General features: G+C 33.6%; 2 protein-coding genes and 1 long non-coding RNA gene across 5 annotated transcripts; 1 reads left to right on the forward strand and 2 right to left on the reverse strand.

The window, feature by feature from the left end:
- Positions 1 to 566: 566 nt before the first annotated feature.
- Positions 567 to 8,500, reverse strand: LOC106670686 (F-box/WD repeat-containing protein 9-like). Of its 2 annotated transcripts, none has more exons than XM_014401211.2 (8): positions 8,154 to 8,500; positions 5,483 to 5,693; positions 5,199 to 5,335; positions 4,728 to 4,945; positions 2,913 to 3,162; positions 2,722 to 2,841; positions 2,505 to 2,663; positions 567 to 743 (listed from the first exon to the last, which is right to left on the reverse strand). In XM_014401211.2, the coding sequence occupies exons 1-8, from the start codon at positions 8,220 to 8,222 to the stop codon at positions 636 to 638; spliced, it is 1,272 nt and encodes a 423-aa protein (XP_014256697.1). In that variant the 5' UTR covers positions 8,223 to 8,500; the 3' UTR covers positions 567 to 635. The 2 variants fall into 2 exon arrangements, with proteins under 2 accessions (XP_014256697.1, XP_024081842.1); XM_024226074.1 differs by lacking the exon at positions 8,154 to 8,500 and adding an exon at positions 7,138 to 7,366 and having other exon boundaries at positions 568 to 743.
- LOC112126644 lies at positions 5,701 to 22,074 on the forward strand. The gene is made up of 3 exons (XR_002910109.1): positions 5,701 to 6,666; positions 13,690 to 13,719; positions 21,787 to 22,074. It is a non-coding gene; the product is annotated as an uncharacterized LOC112126644 (long non-coding RNA).
- Positions 9,234 to 19,087, reverse strand: LOC106670685 (EF-hand calcium-binding domain-containing protein 14). Of its 2 annotated transcripts, none has more exons than XM_014401208.2 (8): positions 18,843 to 19,087; positions 14,463 to 14,873; positions 13,825 to 13,961; positions 12,779 to 13,000; positions 12,518 to 12,703; positions 12,298 to 12,429; positions 11,628 to 11,820; positions 9,234 to 10,049 (listed from the first exon to the last, which is right to left on the reverse strand). In XM_014401208.2, exons 2-8 carry the CDS (start codon positions 14,860 to 14,862, stop codon positions 10,027 to 10,029), a joined length of 1,293 nt encoding a protein of 430 aa, XP_014256694.1. In that variant the 5' UTR covers positions 14,863 to 14,873; positions 18,843 to 19,087; the 3' UTR covers positions 9,234 to 10,026. The 2 variants fall into 2 exon arrangements, with proteins under 2 accessions (XP_014256694.1, XP_014256695.1); XM_014401209.2 differs by lacking the exon at positions 18,843 to 19,087 and adding an exon at positions 15,188 to 15,346.
- Positions 22,075 to 22,086: the final 12 nt, after the last annotated feature.

Here is a 22,086-nt window from a genome sequence, read left to right on the forward strand (position 1 = left end):
AGAAGTGGACTACTTTATCACCCAATTCCTGACAGGACATTGCTCCTCAGCAGGATGGGGAAGATGTTAGAACATGTAAAATCGCACGTCTGAATCATGATTGGGTCTTGTCTTGCGTTCATAAAGATGAAAGAATGTGATGCTCATTATCCCCCCCCCCAGCAGGTACAAAGGGTTCCCTCTTGTTGGCAAAAAAAAACTTGGTTGTTTTGGTCTGTCTGACAATGTTCAGCGTTTTATCAAGTCTGTAAGGCTTAACATGAACTGTGGAAAATCATCGTAGAGACCAACATAAGCACAGGTAGACCAAAATGATCCGCAATGACCAAATTAGGTTCATCCATCCCACAGACAACACAGAGAAACCTCACATTCTATTATATACTCATTTTTATTGACTTTTTACATAACAACAAGGTGTATATAATAATAATAAAAAAATAAAATTAAAATAAAAAACAATCAATACTAAAAGATGTCAATTAGGTTTCAAAGATAGAAAAAGGAATAGACAAGCAATTAGTAAGGTCATTCAGAAAACAAGGTTTTATTTATAAATGATTTGTTATAAAAATTTATTAGTTATTCAATTTAAAAAAATAAAATATGATAGCGTTTCATTAACAATTAAAAAGTTATAACTCGATATTATCAGCCAAATAACAGGTCTCTGGAACTCCTTTGAGTAATGTCACTGAATGGTCAGTCGCCCCAACGGCTATCACATTTTGCTTGCAGTCCATCTAAAAACGACAAAAAAACAATTAAAACGAGAAGAATAACATTTCAAAATGTTTATAATTTTGAAATGACCCCTTGACAAAATAATTATCATAATTGTAATGCTAATGATAAACACATTCAGTGCCGGTGACCTGCTAGGTCAGACTAGTCCAACCTGCCGGATGTAGGTCATGATGCATTACATTTCTAGGAATAAAAATTTTTTACCATCCAGGGGAAACTGAAATACCAGGTCGCACTGAATATGTTAATTAAGGTGTGTTTTGTTAAGCTGGAACAATGGAGAAGCTCAATCAAAGACATGATTGGTTAATGGCGAGTCAGAAAAAAGTGAATTAGTTCTCACCCAGCTCGGATTATGCCATACATGTTTAACACACGAATGGTTACGTTCACTAAAAAGCAGGCATGCAAGGAAAATTCACTTTGTGATTAGGGTTATGGAGAAATATCTAGTACTCCATCAACCATCTGACGTGTATGAACATAAGAATGGATGAGATAACTTATAACTGCTAAAATAATTGTCGATAGTGGAAGCTAGACTTTATAGGAAATATTTAAGGTGGAGTGAGTATATCAATTCATTGGATGAAGACGTCTGACGATGAACATCTGAGAGCTTGAATTTCTTTTAATTTTTGTTGGTGCCAATCCTGTTTTGTGAAACTCTACAATAAGATGATGGGGTAGGAAATAAATTGTCTTTTCCACAATAGGAAAAGCCTATTGTGAGAAAAACAATTTATTTCCTACCCATCATCTTCATGAACTTCTTCGATGGAAGAAAAATGGCACACCGGGGGCTCAATTTACACTAGTTGCAAGCTCCCACAATACAAACCAGGAAGGAGTACAATAGGCTGTAGAGTTGCAGTGCTCACGGGGAACTCCTCCAGTTCCAGGTATCCATTTTTTTAATGTGCTACATCCTACAAGGGTGTAAATGACAACAACTCTCCCAGGTTCATTTAATATCAATAGAAACCATGAGTGAGAAAGAAGGCGTGTCTCTGTGGAGCAATAGATTATTATCAAGTTTTTGACCAAGGAGAGAGTGAATTCAACCGAAATTTTGGGCCGATTAAAGGCATGGTATGGGGATAAGACCCTGTCAAGAACCCGTGTCTTTGCTTAACCCAAAAAATTTACTGGGGGGCGTGAAAATGTTGAGAACAAGAGGCACAATCACCGCCCAAACATGATTGCAGCATTTCATATTGACTTTCTTCATAATCAACACACAATTAATTGTGCAATATTGTTGTGAATTATTGGATGCTGCAAAATTCGTTTCGAAAGAAAAAGAGGAAGAAACAATCGACCAGAAGTGTAATTTTTCAGCATGGCAAGGCATCGATACGGCTATCGTCACGAGGCAGTAATTGGATAATTGGATACAAAAGAATGGGAAACAATAGAACATCCATCTTATAGTCCAGACTTTTCAGCTTGTGACTCACTTTTTTGGATTCCTCACAGAAGCACTTGGAGGCCAGCATTTCGATGAAGTGTTGGGAGCATTTGCGCACCAATGACTATGAGAACATCTCAAGTTTTCATGATGATGTAATAAAAAAAACTCCTAATCCAATGGGAAAATTGTTTTTCTAGGGCTACATAATATGTAATATGTATTTGTAAGCTTAATTAAATTAAGTTAGAATTTTTTTTTAATGAGTCCCATTTATATTTGATATGCCCTCGTAACCTGGCTGTTTTACATACTTCATTTTAACAGTCATTCCATAACAACTCACCGATGTGACTTCACCACCGAATCTATACTCTCTGTATGTAAAATGTGGTTTTGAAGGAACAAGAAGTCTAACAGTCTTGTCTGTTGAACCAACAATTAACGATCCTAATCTCGGCACAACTGCAGTTATCTGTTTACAATCCAATCCAAGCTGAACTACCTAGAAATCAACTGAATGTTTGGTTCTGTTAATTTGTGTATTACCACAAAGAGCAAACCTGAACTCGGTTAAAATTGTCATTCGAATCAAATACATGAATATTTCCTCGTGTATCCCCAACATAAACTAAATTATGTTTTACACCGATAGATCTTGGAAATGATTCATCTACAGCTATCTAAAAACAATAATAATAGTATTAAAACAATCTGTTTTTAATATTTATTTTGTCAACATACAATCTCTTACCATTATGTTTTCCCTAATTGTTTTTTTCATGCGTAGGTCATAAATAGCCATAGTTTTATCTTCACTTACACTAAGTAAGGTGTTTTCATAAATGCATATATCAGTGATAGCACCTCTATGCGCTTGAACCTTCGATTTAAAATCAATCACCTGAATCCGTGGATCTATCAGTAATATACGTGGTACATCGAGTAAACCAGCTGCCACCAGCCCTTGTTTACAGGCAATAGTCATTGCAGGATTTTCACATCTAAAACATACAGTTTATTATCTGCAACCAATAATAAAATATATATATAAAAAGAGTAACCAGAAACATTTGCACATTTTTCATTTTTTATTGTTTTAATCCTGTGAATCAAATTTTATATTTATATAAGAGGATTAGCAGTTTTATATCACATAATACCAAGAGGATACTGCATCAGGACATAAAGCAAAAATGTATGTGAATAGTTCACTGTAAATTATAAAAGATTTTTTCACATGGTTTCATCGCATGGTACTAGGGTATTGTACAATCTGAACTGTGTTCGGTGTTGAAACAGTAAGTGAGCACACTGCCCAAAAAATGGTTCAAAAAGTTTGCTTCTGGGAATGAAGGGATTGAAAATGAACCACGGTTTAGTACACCTGTCTTGAATGACAACGAATCAAGGGAAGCTATCGAACTGACTCGAGTCGCACATGACAGGAGCTCGCCAAGTGTTCAATATAGCTTACATCGACTTGGGAAGAGGTGGAAGCTGATCAAATAGGTACCTCACAAATTGACCGATGGTAAGAAACTTCAGCGTCTAAACAGTCTCCTTTCATTGCTTTCACGCACTTTCAAATAATGACTTTTTTGACCGGAATGTCATATGCAATGAAAGAAAATTGGATCATGGCCAGACCATCACCTCAGAAATCTACTTAAACCAATGACTATCTTTTGTTGTAGCCTAGACACAACCTGCTCTCATGAACAGCAAAGGTGTAATTTTTCTCCTCAACATGAGATCATACAGTAAGAATGCTAAAGGAGGTGAAAAGCTTAGTTGGGAAGTTCATCACTACCTCTGTACTCTCCATTCCTGGCCCCTTCTCACTTTAGCATGTTCTTAATGGACAAATGCATGCTCAATTGGAAGTTCAATAATCGCCAACAGCTAGAAAATGAGCTGATTTTATTTTCTAGGTACCGGGACCCAAATTTCTTTAAAAAGAGCAAAACTTGTCTAGTAACTCAATGGGAAAAGGTTATAATATTTCCACAAATAAATTCTTTCTTAACTAATTTTAATTGTGACAACTATTAAACTCTTTACAACCTAAATATTGTACATTTCTTTATTTTAGGTTTAACTAATGTTTGGAATATTTTTGAAATAAATTAAAGCTAGGGGTTTTCTATTGAGGATGATCATTAGGTGATGTGATTACTTTCATAATCCATTAAAAAACCCTGAGCTCAACCAGGATTCGAACCCAGGACCGTGACAATACAAATCAGACCCTAACCACTCGGTCCCAGGGAAGTCAGAAGTATAAAGTATATAAAGTAGTGAGACAAGGATACTTTCTTGGAACACTGGCTTAGATCTGATTAAAGTAGTAATTTATTATGCACTTATAGAGTATGTAAAGATTCATTGCAATTGATTCAAAAGAAAATAGCATTAACTTTAAAAAAAAAAAAAAAAAAAAAAAAAAAAAAAAAAAAAAAAAAAAAAAAAAAAAAAAAAAAAGCCATTGTTCCTCATAATTAAATACAGCTAATAAATTCACTAAATTAATAATTTCTGTCCTTATGGTTCAATCGATAACAAATACCTGTAAATTTCTATTGGTTGGACATCTGTCGAACGTAGACTCCACTGAACGACATTAGAATCCCAGCCACATGAAAAAAAATGATCATTGTCATACGCATCAATATCCCAAATCCAACCAGAATGAGCCTTTTCATAGCAGGTAACGTTTTTACACGTTTTTATATCCCAGACAGCTAATAAACGATCTCTTCCTCCGCTTATACAATGTTCTGCTCCCTGTAGAAATATTACCAAGGCAAATTTATCCTAACTCTATATTTAGACAAAAAGCATTTGCAAATTTATTTCCTGATTGGATTTATCAGCAGAAAGTTGAATGACATTATTTAAAGTTTAATAGGGTTTTAAGGAAGTAACTTGGTATCTTCTAAATACCAACAATAGATCTATTTCTGTCTGATGGAAAGAAAAATACATGACAGCTACAAATATAAATTCTCATATTGATAAGAAAGTTTTTTTTACTTACTTTGAGGATGCATACAGCGTCTACAGACGCTGCATGGGGTACAGTCAATTTTCTCGTGGACAAACGTTTTGTAAACGCCCATTTTTTTACATCTGTTGTGAAGTGTACAGCAAGATCTCGCCATTGTATATCTAACCCTATAAGCAAGAATTGAGTTTAACTTTTTACAAAAGTAAATTGGAACTGCAATTTTTAAATGAATTTTTGGTACCATACAGTTTATTCTTGGGTGTGTTAATTTTAACGACATACTTAATTATCCAAATTTATAACATATTACCTACCGGATTTCCAACTCTTGTTATACAAGCCGTACTTCTCCAGAATTGGGTAGGGGTTTTTATAATTTCTATTTGTGACCGCTTTTCTTCTTTTAATGTAATGCATTTTCCAGAAAACTTCATCCGTTAATATCGAGCAAAATCGTTTACATACACATCTCACACTCCACATCAAAAAATCTGCATCTAAGCGTAAAAAGATGTTTTCAATAATCTGGAACAAAAATCAATTTACCGTCTCGATGTTCCTGTAAAATTTGAACAGACGTATAGCAAAAATATAGACCCAGCAATGTGATCAGTTTAATGTGAAATCACTTAAACACAGACCAACCATCACCAATGTTAATAAGTAACTAACTATAGATATAATAAAAATAATCAGAAACATATTTAAAAATTAAACTGTTGATTTACTGAAAATTTTCTTCTAATTGCCTAGTGTTTCTTCAAAATATTTTATGATGAAAGTAAAGGGTGGAATGGCAAATAGGAGTCGGATGGCCTAGCCAGTCATACATCGCGGTTCCCAAAGTAAATAATTCCTGTCATAGGGATGGCTTAATGTCCAACTACCCATTGGGTGTCATGGACGAGAGGTTAAACCACTTTACAATACATTCTCCATATTATTCACAATTAAAAATCCATGGTGCCAAGATAAGTACTTAGGACACTAGCCTGGCAAATACTAGTAGGATGCCATAACTACTCAGTCAATGAGGCCTCCATTTTATGATGTTTAAGACATTTGAACTGAAAACATTAATTTAAAAGCAAATGTCTTTACACACACACATGAAAAAAAAAAAAAAAAAAAAAAAAAACAGAATCGGGTGAACAAACGAACAGAACAAACATTTGGGTGAGATTGATTCTTCTATGAGTCAGATCCTCCGAGATCCACGTATTGACAGTGAGACATGAAAGTTCCTCCACCGATGCTGCCATTATCTTTTAATTATGTTTTTTATTGCATTTTCAGCATCTGGGGAATCGTGGTGGTTAGGTCGGGAGGTTGGGATGTCCTGGCCTTAGCCACCCCATCATTAGCCCTGCAGACCTATGTAGGGGTACCCAGAAAACAACCACCGTTTAACAGAGATGCTCCAGTTTTTAGTATTTCTTGAACAAAAGCACAATGAAAGTAAACTCGCTGAAGTAGTCAGTATATTCATACATTCAAGGTAAGCACAGCCACTTAGCCAATCGGCTTTATTGAAATACTTTAGTTTTTTATTATTCACCATAATATAAAATGATGTACTTACAACCAAAATCAAGTACAATATTAAAATAGCAATAATCAATAATCTATAACTAAACCAACTGCACAAATGAATGCCATTGTCCAATCCAAGTATCCCCTTAGTCTCCTAATCCACCCTTTTCGTTATCCAGCATACCTATATGTCCGAGTACCTACCCAACCATCATTTTGTCATGACCCTCCAGCTCGTGGTATCTGTCTAACAAGAGAATGAGGTCGACGGAAGACCTTATAAAATATATTTACTTATTACTGATTTATTTAAGTACAAATTTGCACATCCATATACACATGTACAGTGTTGAGCGTATCACTCCTCGCAGTTCACCGACAATTCCAGCTTTTGTAATTTACAATAAAGTACCAGCAGGCCTTGCGCATCACTCACCCAGGGTGTTAGCAGTCTGGGGTCAGACTTTTGTATTGTCCACCAGCCAGCGAGGTTGGACTCCAGATGCTGTCAATAGCTAAGCCAATTCAGCATCCATCGCAAGCAGTGCCTAGATCAAAACCCATTCACACTCTCAATTTCTCTTAAATACATTCTTTCCTATTTACATACCATTCACTCAGAGTGATGTATTTGCTATTTATCCATCACCCTTTACACCTTTTACATAACTAACTTAATTTAGGGTCAATGGGGTACTCAATATTCTCATTCACTCTCAACACATGCTATGGACACAAAACTATCATTATTAAATGTAGTAAGTCCTCCAAGAATCGGAACAGGAAACCTAGATACTTGCTGCCATGCTCAAACATGATTCTCTTTTCGAGTGGCATTCCTATGCACACTCTATAGGGTCCCAAGGAATTGTACCCTTCAACTAGGTCGAGCAACGTTTCTCAACAATCTGGACCACAGGCTATCTATCTATGAGATAGATCCTCTGAGGGCGACGTATTGACAGTAGAGGATCAGGAGGATGACAATGGTTTGACCAGAATTAGGACGTCCTGTCCTTATCAGTCCTTTTAGTTACTCTGCAGAACTGTGTCTAGGTAAACAGACGACTGTTTTGTGGAGACACTTCAGCTCGTATGTAAGCAGCTGGAAGGGACAGGATTTTTTTACTTAGTTTTTGTTCAACTTTGGAAATCGTCCTTAATGCGATTTTTAAAACGCTTATCTTTTGTTATAAAACAAAATAAACAAATGACAACCGGTATAAATGTTTTTTACTCCGCCATCCCGTTCCTCTCTGCAGGACACACATGCGACGAAAAACGGTCAATAGTCGAAAACTAGAAGAAAAAACAAAGAAAAAGAAACACTTTTGGCCAAATTTGAGTTCAAAATTTTCAAGTGCGACAGTTAGAGAAAGCGTTTAAACATTTTTGTGCCGTTTTCTATGCAGGAGATGCAAAGAACTTTTTTTTATTAAAAAATAATAATACCTCGACAGGGAGACGCAGTATATGCCCCTCTTTCTCCGAAACGGACTCTTCGGACTGACTACTTGACATATTGTTTTTTTTTAGAGAAATAAAATGTTTTTGAGTCGCAAGAAAACTTTTTTTTCTTTTATTTTTGGATTAGCCAGACTAGAAAGTTGTTTTTTGGAATTTCAAATTTAGTTTTGCTTGAAACAGGATCTAACTGAGGCCATGAAGGGTGAAAAATAATTTTACAACAAATCTTGAAGCACGACCGGACATATCAATGACAAATGTCAGTGACTGTTGGGAAAAATTCGGCCGAGATCAAATCCGACCCTAATTCACACTAGCCGAACTGAGCATAAAACCTTCTCCTACTTTTTCTCTTTTTTTCCGGCTTCGACAACTGAAACCACAAAAGTGTGACGTCAAAACCCGGGAGTAGATTTCTTTCAGAAAAATTCTCAAAATCTTTTCCACCTACCCTAAGTAAAAAAAGCCTCCGAAAACCTTCAGCAAAATAGAAGCAAATCTTTTAAATTAAAATACTAACGGGCAAAATTGATTAACAACACAATACAACTTACACTATTTATAATACATTATGTTTAGTGGTCCGATTTGACCAAATTACTTCTTTCAATTATTTATTCTTTTTATGTAAGGTTTTGGTTGAAATGAAAAGGTTAGTGTCTTGAGCTGGATTAGAACCCACGACCTTCGGCTCAATACGCTGCTGCTCTAACCACTTGAGTCACGATAGCTGATGATATATTTGGGATAACAAAAACAATTTGTCTCATTTAAATTTAATATCTCTCGACAGTAGCCATGATTTCTCTCCGCTACTCACAATAACACAAATTTCCAGGGTGTACGGAAGTGATTGTACGAAGAGTTGCATTATAAAGGGCTGTTAGTATAATATGGCTTTTTTTTTTAAATTTTCAAAAGATGTAAAATTATTAAAACAATTAATTACAAAACATTTCTGGCTGAAAATAAAAACATGGTTAAACTTCAACAAAATTTTATTTGTATACAATTTTACGTATTTTACAATTTTTCAATTCAAGGGGTAAAAATTATATAACTGAATAACTAAAATCATAAAATTGAATCATTTATTGAGATAACAATGAACAAGGTGACAACAGAATATTATAATTTCTTAATACGAAACAACATCTATCCACTCAATTTACAAATTATCGACAAATTAAACTACTATTTACAATATTATGGTAGAAGACAATAAACAATTATATTCTACTGGTAACAATTATAGGAGGGTATTAATACTCATAGTAATAATCTTCGATGACTTGTGCATTATGCAAATACACACTTAATATTTTGATATACACTGTTACAATTACAACTGTTAACCTACTTTAATTGATTTGTAATAGAATCTGTCTTATTCACAATCTATTAGTTTAAAAAAAAATTAATGGAATCTAGTCATGTTTCACTATGGAAATGTGTGAATGGATTTACAAAGTGTTTGTTAAGAACATTAATAACATTTAAAAAAAACTCCAAAATTTCTCGTAAGTACTAGTTATGCTTTCAAATTGATACTGCTTATACTAACGTACTCGACATAAAAATGAATGATTTTAAGAGGGGAAAACGTTTCTACAATCTTTCTCGCTTTTTCTCTTTCTCCTTTTAAATGTTATTGAAATATCCCATGCTGACACACAAGAATAAAGCAAAACATTTTAATCCTTAAATACACGTTTATATATTTGTTTCATAATTGTAAGTAAGAATACTTTCCCAGTGTGATCTAGGTGGGAATTAGAAATCAGCCAGAAGCACATTCAAGGTCCTCCCTATGAACTTGTGTCTACAGAAGGAACTGATGTTAAGAAGTCAGGGAAACTCATTGATCCAAGTGGGTTTTATCTATATAAAAAACATAATAATAAAAAACAATAACAATAATAATAAAAAACTAAATATACAATCCATTTTTGAATGACTTAGTACTACTTAAGAGAAGGATCGAGTCAACAGACTGAACTAAGAAACTAGTAAAGTACAATAAGCCAGAAGGCCGCAGTGCTTGGGGAACAAAAAAAACCCAGACTTAGTATCATCTTTGAAGTATTTGATGAAGTGGAATATGGTCGAATACTTCTTTTTTGCTTTTGTTTGTAATTGTACACAAATCGAAGAAAGATAAACAAAAACAAAAAAGAAATATTTACCAGGTAACCAGAAAGGTTGGTACAGTTTTTCATTTGTTATTGTTTTAATAAAGTTAATCCAGTGGGAATCGGCCACAATGGTTTAGGTGTTGATACAGCGCTCGTTGAAAGGTGAAAGTCCCAGGTTCTGGACCCAACATACAAATGGGCACCAGCATCCCGAGGGTTCATATAACCTCGTGAAAAAATTATCTTATAGTTGCTTTCATCGTCACGTAATTCCAAGAGGATAAAACGTCAGTTGTAATGAAAAACAAACAGTTCATTGTAAATTATAAAGCTTTCTTTATCATACTAAGGCACACTGTGTTCAGTGTTGAAACAATAAGTGAGCATACTGACCAAAAGTGGTTCAAAAAGTTTGCTTCTGGGAATGAGGGGACTGATAAACTACAATCTGGTAGGCCTGTCTTGAATAACGACGAACTGAGGGAAGCTGTCAAACTTGATTCGAGTCAAACATGTCAGGAGCTCACCAGTGTTCAACTTAGCATTGACTTGGGAAGTCATGGAAGAACAAATTGGCTCCTAATAAACTGACCAATTGTAACAAGCTTCTGCCTTGCTTCCATGGCACAAAGTAGAGACGATTTCTGACAGGATTGACACATGTGACGAAAAATGGATCCTGTACATCATCATCAAATAACCTTGTCACATTGAATATTCACTACGAACTACACCAATACCGCAGAAATCAACTCAAGCCAACTGTTAGTATCTCTTGCTCTCACCCAGAAACAACCTGCTCTCTTGAATAGAAAAGGTGTAATTTTTCACCTCAACCCGAGATCATACAGATTGACAAAAGAGGTGAGATAGTAAAGCTCAGTTGGTAAGTCCTTCATCATACTCTCCAGACCTGGCTGCATCTGACTTTCACCTTTTCTTAATGGACAATCATATGTGCAATTGGGAGTTTTAATTGCCCACAGCTGGAAAATAAGCTGAATTTGTTTTTTTAAGTCACAGGACCCAAATGTCTATAAGAAGGGCATAACTTGGCTAGTAAGTCGCTAGAAGAAAGTTACATTTCCCTGAATAAAATATTTCTACAATAATTTTAATTGTAACAATTATTAAACTCTATACCCACACAAACTTTTCTGGTTACTTAGTAGTTAAATATTGAGTGACATTTTTAACTTTTTTGTAAAGTTTTTGATATTATTATTACAATGAATCTTTTGTGTACTTAAATTTTATGCTATTTGTTTGAGATTCCTTCATGATTTTAATATTAGTAGTTTAATATGATAGTAGTAATAATTACCTCCTCCTTGTATTGGATTCGATTTGTTTGTAGCAGTCATTTCTGTATGATTTAATTTCCAAGAAACATTGTTGTTATTATTTGTTAAAATGTTGTTAAAAGTAACTTTCTCTTTTCCATAGTATGATAGAGTGTTTGTCATATTATTAAATTCTGATTTCATATTATTTAAATCGTCAGAATTTCTTGAAACCTAAGAGGAAAAAAAATTAAATACAGATCAGATATAAAAAAGATACAGGTATAATAACCTGAACTATTATATAAGTATTTATGATAATCTTATCTCTTTTAAAATAATTCTACAGTATAAATAGCTCAAGAATTATTTTAAAGAAAACTGAAAATGGTTAAATAGGTTAAAAGATTACATTGTGATATCATCTTAAAAAATATAAACAAGAATAACGGACAAAAACCTTTTTCATTAAAATAAAACACCTTATCTGCAATACGGCACCTGTAATGTTACAGGAATCAGTTGGTTTTTACTGTTTTTATTACTCAAAGTAAGAAAGGTGATAACAAATTTTTAATCAGTCACAATAAAATAACCCAATTTAAGCCTTCAAATTAAAAAAAAAAAACAATTTAATTCTATCCACGATGAATTAAGACATTAATTTTGAATACATTTATGATGATTGATAAAACTGTCAGTTAGTCTTACCTGCAAGTTAATTTGTGAAAGATTTTGTACAAGTTGGTCGTATTTAAATTTGTACAGTCCAAATTCATTTTGCAAAGAAATCAAGTGGCTGCTCATATTATTTGAGTTTTCTTGAAGTGTCTCTATTGTTTTCTAAAAAGATATAAAATTGTTAGTTCACATTTTAACAATTATGAGTTTCATTTCGCTCGTTTGTAAAAGTAAATTTAATTTTATTTACGTGATCTTTATGCTGGTCATCTTTTGTCCAGTTTAACCTCTGCGAGACAGACTGCTGTATCAACGATATATTTGGATATAGTTTGTCTAAAACTGTAGAAACTATTTTATCGTTAACAACATCGTGCGATGTTGACACATTTCCCACGTTCTTGTGGACAAACTCTTTCAGATCACCAACAGTTATCTGGAAAAAATAGACCTTGTCATTTTCTTTAAATGAATCCGAAACATAATTTTAAACATTTTAATTCGGACTTACATGCAAGTCTGTGATGTTGAAAGAAAGCTTTTCAATCGATGCTGATAAAGTTTTATACTGTTCGGATAGCTGTAATGTAGTTGCTTGGACGTCTTGCATTGAACTTGTAAATGTGGCAACACTTTGAGATAAGGCTTGGAGCCCTTTGGGCACATTAATTAACTCAGGTGATTCGTGAAGTTTACTCTGTACGTTAGATAAACCTCCTTGAACTGCACTAATCTGAAAAAAAAACTCACATCTTATAAATAATTCTAAGGGAATCACAATGAAAAAGTTGCTAGGTGTCTGACTCCTACTGGCCATGCAAGAGGTCTGGGTTCGAATCCCAGCAGAGCCCATGGTTTTTTAATAGATTACAGTATGAAAATTTTATTGTAAAGTGGTTTGACCCCTCATCCTTGACACCCAACAGGTAAGTTTTTAAGCCCTCCTATAGGCCATGAATTAGTTGATTTTTCAGACTGTGGTGAACGAGTGGCTAGGATATTCGATTTCTATTTGCCAAGCGATTCTGGGTTCGAATGCCGGCAGAGCCCATGATTTTTTAACGGTTTATAGTGTGAAAAATATTTATTGTTATTTTAAAAAATTATTTACAAGATTTACGTGTTAACAATTTTCCTATGTAAAAAAAAATTTAATGACCTTATGACTTAAATAATGCCAGATAAGATAACCATGTACATTGATGTATGATCATATATAGTTTTTTGGGGAGTGTGAAAAAAAAGGCGAGGGGTGACAGTGAGAATAGAACCCACAAATGGGGTCTACGAGTCGAGAGTCTAAATACTGACTACTTGGCTACCACGGTCACCTCATTTTTTTAATTAGTTTTATTTATTTATTATTTAACAACTGATTATTTTAAAAATATATCATATTTAATATAAAACGTTATACTTTAGGGAGAAGGGGAGAACCCTAGCTTTGCAAAGGTATGTTACTTTATAATATTAAAATATTTTTAACAGTTATACAAATCTTATATTTTAGATTTTTTTTTTTGTGATAAATAAGACATGTTTTATCCCTATACATACCATATTAGTAAAGTTCACTAATTTTTGAGAAATTGTTGCTAAACTAGCAAACAGTTGTGTTTGGTTATTCTGAAGTTGGCGGGTTAAAGAGTGGCATTGTTGAATTTCTTCAGGAACACCCTGAGTCCCAGCAGTCACTGCAAAACAAATATAGATTTCATATAGTTATAAAAAAAAATAAAAAAAATAAAAAATTTAAAAAAAAATTTAAAAAAAAAACCGAACATGCTTTCTGAATTACAGGATATTTTACATCAACTCCAAAGGTTGTTTTTATGAGGGTTTGCAACAGCAAAGTTCGTATCAACCCTCGGGGTGCTGGTGTTTTTGAAAAAAGCTCATTTGTAAGTATTTCGGGTTTGAATGCAGGGCTGCTGGATTCCAACCCGGGACCTTTACCTTACAGTGATGAGCGCCAAGTCAACGCCTAAACCGTTGTGGCCACCAATGCCCCCTCCAAAGATTGTTGATTAAGTAGATTATTTATTCATTTAAGCCTTACAATCAAAGAAAAATGAAAAAAAGCAACTTTAAAAAAATTATAAATAGGAAGTAGAAAGGAATTTGATTGGCTTAAGAACAACTTTTGGTACTTTAGTTTGAAAATATAGTTTTGCCAGGACTTATATATGATTTACCTTGATCGAGTTGACTTCGTAGATATGTAGCCTGCTCTCTTATATCAATAAATAGCCACATTACTGTAACAGTAGCTACAACGCATGCCATTATCAAAAGGACAGTGCAGAGTCTTAAAAGGGCACTGCAAGCTCCACTTCCCCTTTTAACTCCTCCATTTGCGTATCTCCTTTTCTCTTTCCCGTTCATTTTCGTACCCCAGTAATCTTCTTCGCCTGTGGATTCTGATAGTAGCTGATCCTGGGGACTCACGCCGCCACTTCCAGGCCTTTTACATCCTCCGACTCTTTTCGCACTTACACCTCCGACAAGAGCGTCCAATTCTTTTCTCTTTCTCATTTTTTTACTGGCAACGCCTCCACCCCGAATGGCACACCCATTATCACCACGAGGTTTCATTGCTAACTAAGCTGAAAAAATTAAACGATTAATTATTAATGAAATCCTACCATAGTATAAAATTTTGAAAGAAAACAAAATAAATACATTCCAACATCTATCAAACTTATTATTACAAATTCATCCACAAAAATAAATTGTACGATAAATTTTAAATGTTTTATTTTGTTAGCATAACAAGAGTTTAGTTTATTTGTCAATCTAAGCAAATTGCAATGTTCGGTTGGTATATTTACAATTTAAAAAAATTCTATTTGTTTAAACTATTACTAATCAAACCATATTAAGAAAAAAATCATGTTAATAAGTATACAGAGAAAATTACATGATTTTACTGCACATGATTTTTCAATGTTATTAGACCCTGTGTAAGATATGAAGTGTACTGCTAATTAAAACTGAAATCAATTAATTTGAAACTTGAACAACAGTGTGGACTAATTTGTTGGCAAAATTTAATTGAATCAGGCACAACATAAAATATCAAAAACCTCACTGACCATTTCAAGACAGTTTACTGCATTACATAACAAAAAGATCAACACTTGAAACAAATAACCTTGCACACTGATACACAAATATGACGTGATAGGATAACAAGTGTTAAAATTAAATAAATTTCAAAAAAAGTTTAAAAGTTGAGCACTTGGCTTTGCTTGTATACTTGTTTTTGTTTTACCATAGTTGAAACTGCTCAATGGTAAAGCTTATGTTTAAACAAATTAAAATACATTGTATATTAAGTGTCTCTGACACCTATATATATATATTACGCAGGGTGGGCGACCAGGACCCGAGGGGTTAAAAGCCTGGGTAGGCCCGTACCCCATCCCTAAAAGGTCCGGGACCTGGTCGGCTCACGAGTCCTCTCTGACACCTAATAATTTTGAAACACTCCTGATTAAGACTATTTTCATATTTTGCAATGGTTGAGCTTAAAATTTTTAAACGTAGCTTTATATTTGTTTAAATTACATTAAAATTGAAACCATTTCAACACTAATTTCCTTGGTTAACTAACAACTTTGAAACACTCCTAGTTAAGCCAATTTTCAAGTTGTATTTACAATGATTGCTTTGTTTGGTTGTGTTTTTCTTCGGGGATTTTTAATTTATTTTTTTATTTTGAGATTACAGAAAAAACAGCATAAAAAAATTAAAAAGTTGAGCTTCCAACGCTTAAGCTTTGCTTGTAAACTTGTTTTTATTATACTAAAAATAAAACCATTTACATATCGTTTGGATAACAAAAAACAGTGAAACTCCCCTCATTAAGCCAATTTTCATGTTGTGCACACAACTAGGCTTTTTTTTAATGTATTTGTGTGAAGTGTCACAGAAAAAATAGTGTAAAAGAAAATTTAACAAATTGACTTTCAACACTTAAGCTTTGCTTGAACACTTGTTTTTATTACACTAAAATTAAAACTGTTTAAACATTAATTTCCTTGGTTAATTAACAACTTTGAAACTCTCATTAAGCCAATTTTCAAGTTGCGCTTACAACAATTGAGCTTTTTTTTATGTGTATATTTTTCGTCATAATATATTTGTATTCATAGAAATATTCATCATATAGAAAATAAATTTAATTTACAATAGTTAAGCTTTGCTTGTATATTTGTGATCAAACTAAAATTTAAACTGCTCAAAGTTAAAGCTTATCTTCAAACAAATTAAAACCATTTGTACATAAATTTTCTCAGCTAACTAACAACTTTGAAACCCTCCTGCCTGATTAAGATGATTTTCAAGTTTTGCTTACAACAATTGAGCCTTTTTTGTGATTTTTTTTGTATTTGTGTGAAGTGTTGCAGAAAAAATAGTGTAAAAGAAAAGTTAAAAAGTTGCGCTTACAATTCTAAGTTTTGCTTGAACACTTGTTTTTATTTCACTACAATTAAAACTATTTAAACATTAAATTCCTTGGTTAACTGACAACATTGAAACTCTCCTGATTAAGCAAATTTTAACTTTTTTTTTTTGTTGTCTTTTTTGAAGCTTTGAAGCGTTTACGCTGGGCTTGCATACTTGTTTTTATTATACTAAAATTAAAACCTTTTAAACATTAATTTCCGTGGATAACTAACGACATAGAAACCATCCTGATTAAGACTATTTTCATATCTTGCAATTGTTCAGCTTATGATTTTTAAACTTAGCTTAGCTTTATATTTTTTTAAATTACATTAAAATTAAACCGTTTAAAACTAATTTCCTTGGTTAACTAACAACTTTGAAACTCTCCTGGTTAAGCCAATTTTCAAGTTGTATTTACAATGTTTGCTTTGTTTGGTTTTGTTTATCTTCGTGATTTTTTTAAAATTAATTAATTAATTTTTTTTAGATTGCAGAAAAAACAGCAAAAAAGAAAAATTAATAAGTTGACCATCCAATGCTTACGCTTTGCTTGTATACTTGTTTTTATTATATTAAAAATAAAACCGTTTAAACATTGTTTGGATAACAAAAAACAGTGAAACTCTCCTCATTAAGCCAACTTTCAAGTTGTGTTTACAACAAGTAGACTTTTTTATGTGTTTGTGCTTCATGAATTTTAGTATTTGGGTGAAGTGTCTCAGAAAAAATAGTGTAAAAGAAAAGTTAAAAAAATGAGCTTACAACGCTTAAGCTTTGCTTGAACACTTGTTTTTGTTAGACTAAAATTAAAACCATTGAAACATTAATTTCCTTGGTTGACCAACAACTTTGAAACTCTCCTGATTAAGCCAACTTTCAAGTTGAGCTTATAACGATTGAGCATTTCTTATATGTGTGTTTTTTGTCGTGAATATTTTTATATTTGTGCGCAGCTACTGTAAATAAGTTTAACTAGTTAACCTTTGCTTGTATACTTGTTTTGATAAAACTAAAATTAAAACTTTTCAATGTTAAAGCGTATCTTTAAACAAATCAAAACCGTTTACTGATTAAGCCCATTTTCAAGTTTTGCTTACAACAATTGAGCTTTTTTTAAGTGTGTTTGTGTGAGATTACAGAAAAAAAAACTTGAAAGAATAGTTAAAAACTTGAGCTTATAATGAGTGAATTTGTGATTGCTTTCCTGTATACTTGTTTCGATTAAACTAAAAATTATGTTAAAAGTGTTCGATGTTTAAAGCTTATCTTTAAGCAAATTAAAACGTTTTATACATCAATTGCCTCAGATAACTAACAACTGGTTTAGATTATTTTCAAATTGTCTTTTATCTATTTGTTTGATACTACAGAAAAAATATACACATCACAAACCTAACACTAATTTTTCCAAACAGCTAACATCCTTGTAACTGACCTGAGCAAGCGTTCAATTGTCCTTACGGTTGAGATGAGTTCATCGTATCAAAGATAAACAATTCAACAGAAAGTAGAATGCGACAGTAATCAAACACCAAGGTATTTCATACGTAAATGATCATGAGGAATGCTATAAAAGGAATGGAAAAAAAGGAAATATTTGTTTAAGAACTGTCCTTGAAATATTTTTCCACTTTTCCAGTATTGAAGAAATGTTTGTAAATTTTGGATGAAATATATACGTGTATATATTTTCATATAAAAATATTGTTTTAATTTTTTTCTTATTGTTAATTTCTGAAGAAATTGTTTAAATTGAAAAAAAAGTAAAAAACAATATTTAACTTGTGTAGGTAAATTGCCTTCGTGACAGCAAATTAGCAATACAAAATTAATGAAGGTAAAAATTTTGACAGTTGTGCGTCAAGGCGAAGAAAAACACGATTACCTTCATTCCGTCAAAAAGTTTGAAGGGCGCGTTCCAACACGGCATTTAACACTTTCCATATGTTCATTCCCCTGTAAAATGAAATGTGCATTCCCCGAAACTTGGATAAAACATAAGTCCCGCCGTAATAACACGAATCCCAACGAGTGCGTGATAAACACAAAATCAAATTCGGGCAGGTGTTTCGGGCTTTTTGATGTCTGATAAAAAGTGAAGAAAAACATCAACCACTTACCTGGTAAATAAATAAACGTCGGATCAACGGCGAGTTAATCAATAGCGGGACTGTGAAAAACGACAAGGGAAAAATGTCCGAGTTGAAATATCGTATTCATGTTGCTATAGCGCGTGCTGGGAGGTGAAGACGGTCCTCCTGGGCCTGGTCCGACTCGGTTTGAACATCGGGCTCGCTATTGCATTGATTACACGCGACTCCAGCACCCCCACCACCAATGTTTACACTTTACAGCGAGATCATGACAAATTTCCCTCCCTGAGAAGATTGGCGAATTGAACACCTCCCATTCCTTCCGGATTTCGACAAAATATCCCTGTATAAGCTAATAAATATTTTAAAATAACAAAATCGATACATAAAACAATGTACAATCATAAAAAAATGAAAAATAACCCTGATGATTCCTATGAAATCAGTTTTAGCACTGTCGACGTGTGGCCCTCGGAAGATGACTGGTAGAAGAAGGGTCATCATCCGATTAACGACAGGCCATGCGAGGGTGACAGTCAGACACTTCCTTTTGAGTTTTGGGCTGAAGCCCGTGTATGTGTCCCTCAAGTAGAAAAAGATTACTCGATAGGCCACCACCATTGAGGGTGTAATTCCTTGGCTCCATATAGAGAGCGCGTAGGAAGCCATCCAATATGAGAATTTGCTTGCTTGGGTTCCTTGTTCCAATTTTTTTGAGGAAACAGAGTTATTTTATTACATGCAGAACTTACAGTTGTGCTAGCATAAAACAATTATACATTCACAAAAACAATTTATAAAAAAATAACCCTGATGATTCAGTATTTAATCAGTTTTAGCATTGTCGATGTGTGGCCCTCGAAGGATCTGACTCTTAGAAGAAGGGTCATCATCATCCGATTAACAACAGGCCATGCGAGATTGACACACAGACACTTCCTTTTGAGTTTTAGGCTGAAGCCGGCATATGTGTCCATCAAGTTGAGAAAGGATGCTCGATGAGCCACCACCATTGAGGGTGCAATTCCTTGGCTCCATATAGAGAGTGCATAGGAATGCCATCCGATATGAAAATTGTACTTTCTTGGGTTCCTTGTTCCAATTTTTTTGGAGGAAACGGAGTTATTTTATTGCATACAGTACTGATAGTTGACCTAGCTGTTGACAGCCCATGGAGGTCTACCGCAGCTGGATGGATAAGACCGGAATGCCAAAATCCAAGCTGGAATTCTTTTCTGCATTATTTATTCAAAATTACAATAAGAAGGCCAGCAAGAGCAAGCAGGTGGACTGGCAAGAAGTCATATGTTCAATGTGTGTTCATATGTGTATGTATGTACATATTGTGGAGTTGGGCTTATATCAATTAGTACCTAATGAATGAGAGATCTTGTGACTTCTGTTCACAGACATCATAGTTTTATTTGCAGATTCACTGTTTGAATACTGCTCCATAAGCAACCTAAAAGTTAATGTCCAAAAATCTAAAGCACCAGGTCCTATCCTATCAATAAGTTATGATGTACAAAAAATTGTGTTCACTATTATAAAGAAGTAAAATATGTATGGCATTAATATATAATATAAAATATTTGATTAATACTTAGGTCGATGGGTACTCAATATTTCATCATAGTCCCTCTCACACTATACATTCATGCCGATAAATACATTCATTCACACACACTAGTGATCACTAAACAATACATTAGATATATGTCTGTTTTGATGTACCTCTTAACTTGGATTGGTAATGTTTAACAGGCACATCAAAACAAACATTATATCTAACAAAACAATACATAAAAAATCCAAATACATAGATCAGTACATAGTTTTATTCTATATAACACTGATATATGTATTGTTTTGAAAGTGAATAAAGCCAAGGGTTGGATGGGGTACAATATTTTAAATTAAGTAAATTTTCCATTTCCTTAGAAAATCGACAAATATCACCAAGATATAGGAAGGAAGTTTTACAATGGGAGAAAGATGAGCCAGTTAAATTAATTTATTATTGAATACAACACCATGATCTCTAATTTCAAAGAGCACTTTTAGGGGGAAGTAAAACAAAAAGGCCATTTTTGTAATTGCAAAGTTTTGGCAAGACTAAGTTAGAATGTAATCTGAGACAGTCTAGAGTTTGATTGTGTTGTAAAATTTTAGAATGCCCAAAAGTAGAAAATTACAATATTTAATAGAAGATTTAATGTCATTCATGTATAAGCTGAAGAGGAGAGGAGACAAATGACCACCTTGGGGTAGTCTTGACTGGAATTTCGTTAGAGCAGTTATTGATTTTCACAACTTGCTTCCTATTGATGATGAAGAAATGGTTTACAACTGAATTATTGCTGTATCCATAAATCCAGAAGAGTCTAATTTAGCAAGCAATTTTTCATGATTTACTTGTTCAATGAAGGAAATTGAATCGGGAATTAGATGTTTCAAGTATAACACCAACCAAGCAATGATGGAGAGGAAAATCTAAAAGCTCCTCCAGGAGTGAGCTTATAATTACTTAAAAAAAAGTAAAGTTTGAAATCACACCTCAAGAGACTTTAAACCTCTTTATCAGTTCATTATTGCGTTTTAGTTTCCATCTAAACTTTTTAGTTGTTTTAAGAAACAGTTATTATAATCCATGGTGTGACAAAAATTTGTAGTTTTTTTTTACTCTGTTACTTCACAAACTTGTTGAAACCATTGGGAATTTACCGTTTAGGCCCACATTCAATATATATATGTAGGGGACCGCGGTAGCCGAGTGGTTAGCATGAGAGACTCTCACGCCGCGGTCGTGGGTTCGATTCCCACCGTTGCCCCTGGCCCTTTTTTCCCAATAACCCCCCCAATTNTATATATATATGTACAAACTTGTTGATTTTGTTAGTTTTAACGAATCAATTTTTTATTTATTATTTATATTCTCGGAACTAACAAAGTTTACATTATATTATTTCAGCGCTAGAGGAAAATGAGAATTTCAGAGTAAAGACGAAGCACTGCTCGAAATTGCAATGCATCAGCAATGAAGATTCTGACATATCTGACAGTGAAGCACTGGAAATTCTACACAAATCGAATGATTCTCAACCCCCATGCATTTCTGGTGCAGGAGATGAAGACCAGCCACTGAGACTTCAACCAAATCCTTCACTTTTAACATCAAAGAGATGCAAAAATCAGAAAGGAAAAGAGGTGCACCAAAATGTCAAGGGTGGCACATCTAATTATAACAATTAGTTTTAATAAATAATTACAG

This window comes from Cimex lectularius, unplaced genomic scaffold (assembly GCF_000648675.2).
Source record: "Cimex lectularius strain Harlan isolate CLEC.00 unplaced genomic scaffold, Clec_2.1 scaffold107, whole genome shotgun sequence".
Lineage (NCBI taxonomy): Eukaryota > Metazoa > Arthropoda > Insecta > Hemiptera > Cimicidae > Cimex > Cimex lectularius.